At 56.9% G+C, this 4,197-nt stretch overlaps 1 protein-coding gene across 1 annotated transcript in view; it reads left to right on the forward strand.

Annotated features, from left to right (window-relative positions):
- Positions 1–140: 140 nt before the first annotated feature.
- Positions 141–4,197, forward strand: part of INTS3 (integrator complex subunit 3) — a gene marked incomplete at both ends in the record, with an annotated part of 54,235 nt that continues 50,178 nt past the window's right edge. The window contains 2 exons of the mRNA XM_010005661.1: positions 141–224; positions 1,730–1,813. Of these exons, the coding sequence (XP_010003963.1) occupies positions 141–224; positions 1,730–1,813 (168 nt within the window). The remainder of the gene's footprint in view (positions 225–1,729; positions 1,814–4,197) is intronic.

Below are 4,197 nucleotides of genomic sequence, written 5' to 3' on the forward strand. Positions count from 1 at the left end.
ATCTAATGTGAGGTTTGGAGCAGCGTGGGCTGGTGGGAGGTGTCCCTGCCCATGCAGGGGGTGGAACTGAGTGGTGTTGCAGTTCCCTCCAACCCCCCCAGCCCCTGGTTCCCCACCCCTGAGGATCTTCTCTCCTGCAGAGGCTCGAGCGCTGCGTGGGCATCGTCACCTCCCTGACCAACGGGCTGTCGGAGCGCGAGGCCAACGATGCCCTCAATGCTCATGTAAGTGGCACCTCCTGCAGGGACCAGAGTTCCTGCCTGGAAAAGGGAATCATCCGGGGTGGGTTTGACTTGCCAAGCTCCCTGAGAGGGCAGGTGAGCAAGGCACGAAGAGCAGGGGGATGGGGATGGAGCCTGCCCAGCTCCCCCAGCTCTTCAGCCTCCCATGGATTCACATTTCCTCGTCGTGGGGTGGGTTGGGTTGGAGGGACCTTCAAGATCATCCAGATCCAACCCCCCTGCATGGGCAGGGACACCTCCCAGCAGCCCAGGCTGCTCCAAGCCCCATCCAACCTGCCCTTCAACACCCCCAGGGATGGGGCAGCCACAGCTTCCCTGGGCAACCTGGCCCAAGCTCTCCCCACCCTCACACTCCACAATTCCCTCCTCAGCTCCAACCTCCAGCTCCCTCTCCCACTTTTCATCCCTCCCCCTCATCCCATCCCTCCCTACCCTTGGCCCAAGCCCCTCCCCAGCTTTCCTGGAGCCCCTTCAGGCCCTGGAAGCTGCTCTAAGGTCTTCCTGGTGCCTTCTCTTCTACCCTGAGCAGAATTTCAGAGCCCTGAAATCCATCCTGGGCTGCCAACCTTCTCCCTTGAAGGAAAATTAACTGTCCACCAGTAATTCCTGCAGCCCAAAGGTGTTTCCAGGCAGGAATAAATGCAACAAACATGTCTGGGAGCCCATGAACATGTTTGGGGAGAGTTTCCCTTATAGGGTAACATCTACAGCTCCCTGGGAAGTATTTTAGGATTGTGCAGGGGTTGAAATAAATCCTCCAACCCTCAGAAGAAAAGCTGGACCTGCCCTTTCCTGGGCTCTGGAGTTTGGCTGGAAAAAGCTGATCTGAGCAGCACAGGAGGGAAAAAATACAGGAGAAGGGGAAAGATCAGAGGGAGAGACTCGTGTGTGCACAGAGTCCTGAGGAGGCCCCAGAGATGCTGGGAGGGCTGGAGCAGCTCTGGAGCCAGGCTGGGAGAGTTGGGGTGTTGAGCCTGGAGAGGAGAAGGCTCCAGGGAGACCTTAGAGCAGCTTCCAGGGCCTGAAGGGGCTCCAGGAAAGCTGGGAAGGGACTTGGGACAAGGGCAGGGAGGGATGGGAGGAGGGGGAGGGATGAAAAGTGGGAGAGGGAGCTGGAGGTTGGAGCTGAGGAGGGAATTGTGGAGTGTGAGGGTGGGGAGAGCCTGGGCCAGGTTGGCCAGGGAAGCTGTGGCTGCCCCATCCCTGGGGGTGTTGAAGGGCAGGTTGGATGGGGCTTGGAGCAGCCTGGGTTGGTGGGAGGTGTCCCTGCCCATGGGGGGGGTGGATCTGGATGCTCCTCAAGGTCCTTCCAATCCATCCTTGGTTCCATCACCCCCTGGATTCCCTTGCAATCCCACCTTGAAGCCCCCCGTGGTGCTGGGTTCTCCCTTGGCCACTGTGTGGTGGCTCCAGGGGGTTCCTTCCTCCTCTTCCTCCCCTGCCCTCCTTCCTCCACCCCCTCTCACTTGCCTTTCCCCCCTCCCCAGATCTGCAAAGGGACCCCCCAACACGAGGAGATCTGCTTGGGCCTCTTCACTCTGGTCTTAACTGAACCTGCTCAGGCTCAGAAGGTAAAAACCACCTCAGGGGGGGGAAAAACTTTGTCCACAAAAGACTTTTCTTCCCTTTCCAGGTTGGGGGGAGATTTACAGCAGTGGAATTTTGGGATGGGAAGGACCTTCCTGAAGTCCCCAACCCTTTCCTTGCTCCATTCCTGCCTTTGTTGCCACCAGAGAAGATTCTTGCCCAGCCCTAGGATTAATTTTTCTCCCCCTGGGGGGGGCAGGTTCTGATTCTTCAAGAAACATTCAGACCTTTCCCAATTTTCTCCCTTCTCTTTGGAGGTTCAGAATGAACTTCCATCCTGGAATCCAACTCTGGATACTCACAGAAATAATCACCTGGGCTCCTGAGGAGGAACATGTTCAATTCCTGCAGGAAATTGCTTTTTTACTCTTTTAATTTCACCGAGTGGATTGAATTTTGAAATCACTTCTTTTTTTTTTTTTTCTCTTTCCCCAAGGCTCTAAACTGTAATTTTTGATCTATTTTGTCTTGATTCACTGATGGGAAGAGAAATGTTTTTTATTCCAAAGATCTTGGGCTGTGGTTTTGCTGCTGGGACAAACTGGGGGTGCTGGAGGCAGGAAAAGGGGGGAGAAAAGGGAGTTGAAAATGATGGGTTTGTTCCAAAAACCAGATGATTTGGAGCAGCTACAAGGGAAAAAAAACAACAAGTGACACCTGAGGATCCTTGTTTTGGGGTCATTTCTGTTGACAGGGAGTTGGAGAGGTTTGAATTGGGCTCTTGAATCCCAGTTTGGTTCCATTAGGGATGTTCTGCCAGTCCTGGTGCTGTGCTGGGGTGACTCAGGGTGGGTTTCCAAAGGGTGAAACTTCTCCATCTGGAGTCAAATGCTCTTCTGCCCTCTGGGATGTGGTGGATCCCACTGGGGAGCATCTGGACATTGAGGGGTGGGGAGATGGGTGCCCATGCAGGGGGTGGATCTGGATGAGCTTTTAGGTCCCTCCAACCCAACCCATCCCATGGTTTTCCATGCAGGGGGTGGGACTGGATGGGCATGAGGTCATGGAATGGTTTGGGTTGGAAGGGACCTTAAAGACCACCCAGGTGATCCCCTAGATGATCTTCAAGGTGGCTGCTCCATCCCTGGAAGTGTTGAAGGATCTAATGTGGGGTTTGGAGCAGCCTGGGCTGGTGGGAGGTGTCCCTGCCCATGCAGGGGGTGGGACTGGCTGGTCTTCAGATCATGGAATGATCTGGGTTGGAAGGGACCTTGAAGACCACTTGGATGACCCTTCAGGTGGCTGCCCCATCCCTGGGGGTGTTGAAGGGCAGGTTGGATGGGGTTTGGAGCAGCCTGGGCTGGTGGGAGGTGTCCCTGCCCATGCAGGGGGTGGGATCTGGATGATCTTGAAGGTCCCTCCAACCCATCCCATGATGGTATCTGACTGGTGGGGCAGGTGAGAGGGAGCCTGGTGTGCTCCAGCTTCATCCCACCTCCTTGTGAGGGGACATGAGAAGTGGCCCCAGCCCCTTCCCCTCTGTTCCCTCTGCAGGGGGCCCCTGGTGCAGCCCCCCCTGAGGTCCCATCTCCCCAGGATGTGGGGCCAGGGTCCCTCTGTGCTGCCTGTGGCCACGTTCCTCAGGGGGTGGCTGCTCCTCCTGCCACAGCTGCTCCTGGGAGCACATGGCTGCTCTGAGGGAGTAATTGGATCTGCCAGGCTCTGCACCCTGATGTCATCTGCTGGTGCCACCAGCCCTGGGGCCTGGCAGGAACACAGAGTTTTTCTACCAGGCTTTTTTTTTTGGCGGGGGTGGATTTGCTCCTTTCCTTTGCTTCTTGCTTGTGAGGAGGGTTTAACACTTGCCTGCTGAGCACAGCATCTTGTGGGAGCTCTGGAATGGTCTCCCCAAGGGCTGGGAGGCACCCATGGGTGCAGGGACACCCAGCCCTGCTTGGCTACAGGTGAAGATTCCCAAGCTGAGGTGTCAGCACCAACCCCAGCAGGGTTGGGTGGCTCAGTCACATCCCACGGGGCTTCACCAGCCTCCTGGGACCTCTGGTGCCCCCCAAAAAACCCCACAACCCAGGATGTTGCAGCTGCCTGGGTTTGCATTCGAGGGCTTGTAGTGATGGGACCAGGGATGGGATGGATTGAAACTGGGAGAGGGAGCTGGAGGTTGGAGCTGAGGAGGGAATTGTGGAGTGTGAGGGTGGGGAGAGCCTGGGCCAGGTTGGCCAGGGAAGCTGTGGCTGCCCCATCCCTGGGGGTGTTGAAGGGCAGGTTGGATGGGGCTTGGAGCAGCCTGGGCTGCTGGGAGGTGTCCCTGCCCATGCAGGGGGTTGGATCTAGATGATCCTGAAGGTCCCTCCAACCCAACCCATCCCATGGTTTTCCATGCAGGGGGTGGGACTGGATGGGCATGAGG

This window comes from Chaetura pelagica, unplaced genomic scaffold (assembly GCF_000747805.2).
Source record: "Chaetura pelagica isolate M959 unplaced genomic scaffold, ChaPel_1.0 scaffold1409, whole genome shotgun sequence".
Classification (NCBI taxonomy): Eukaryota; Metazoa; Chordata; class Aves; order Apodiformes; family Apodidae; genus Chaetura; species Chaetura pelagica.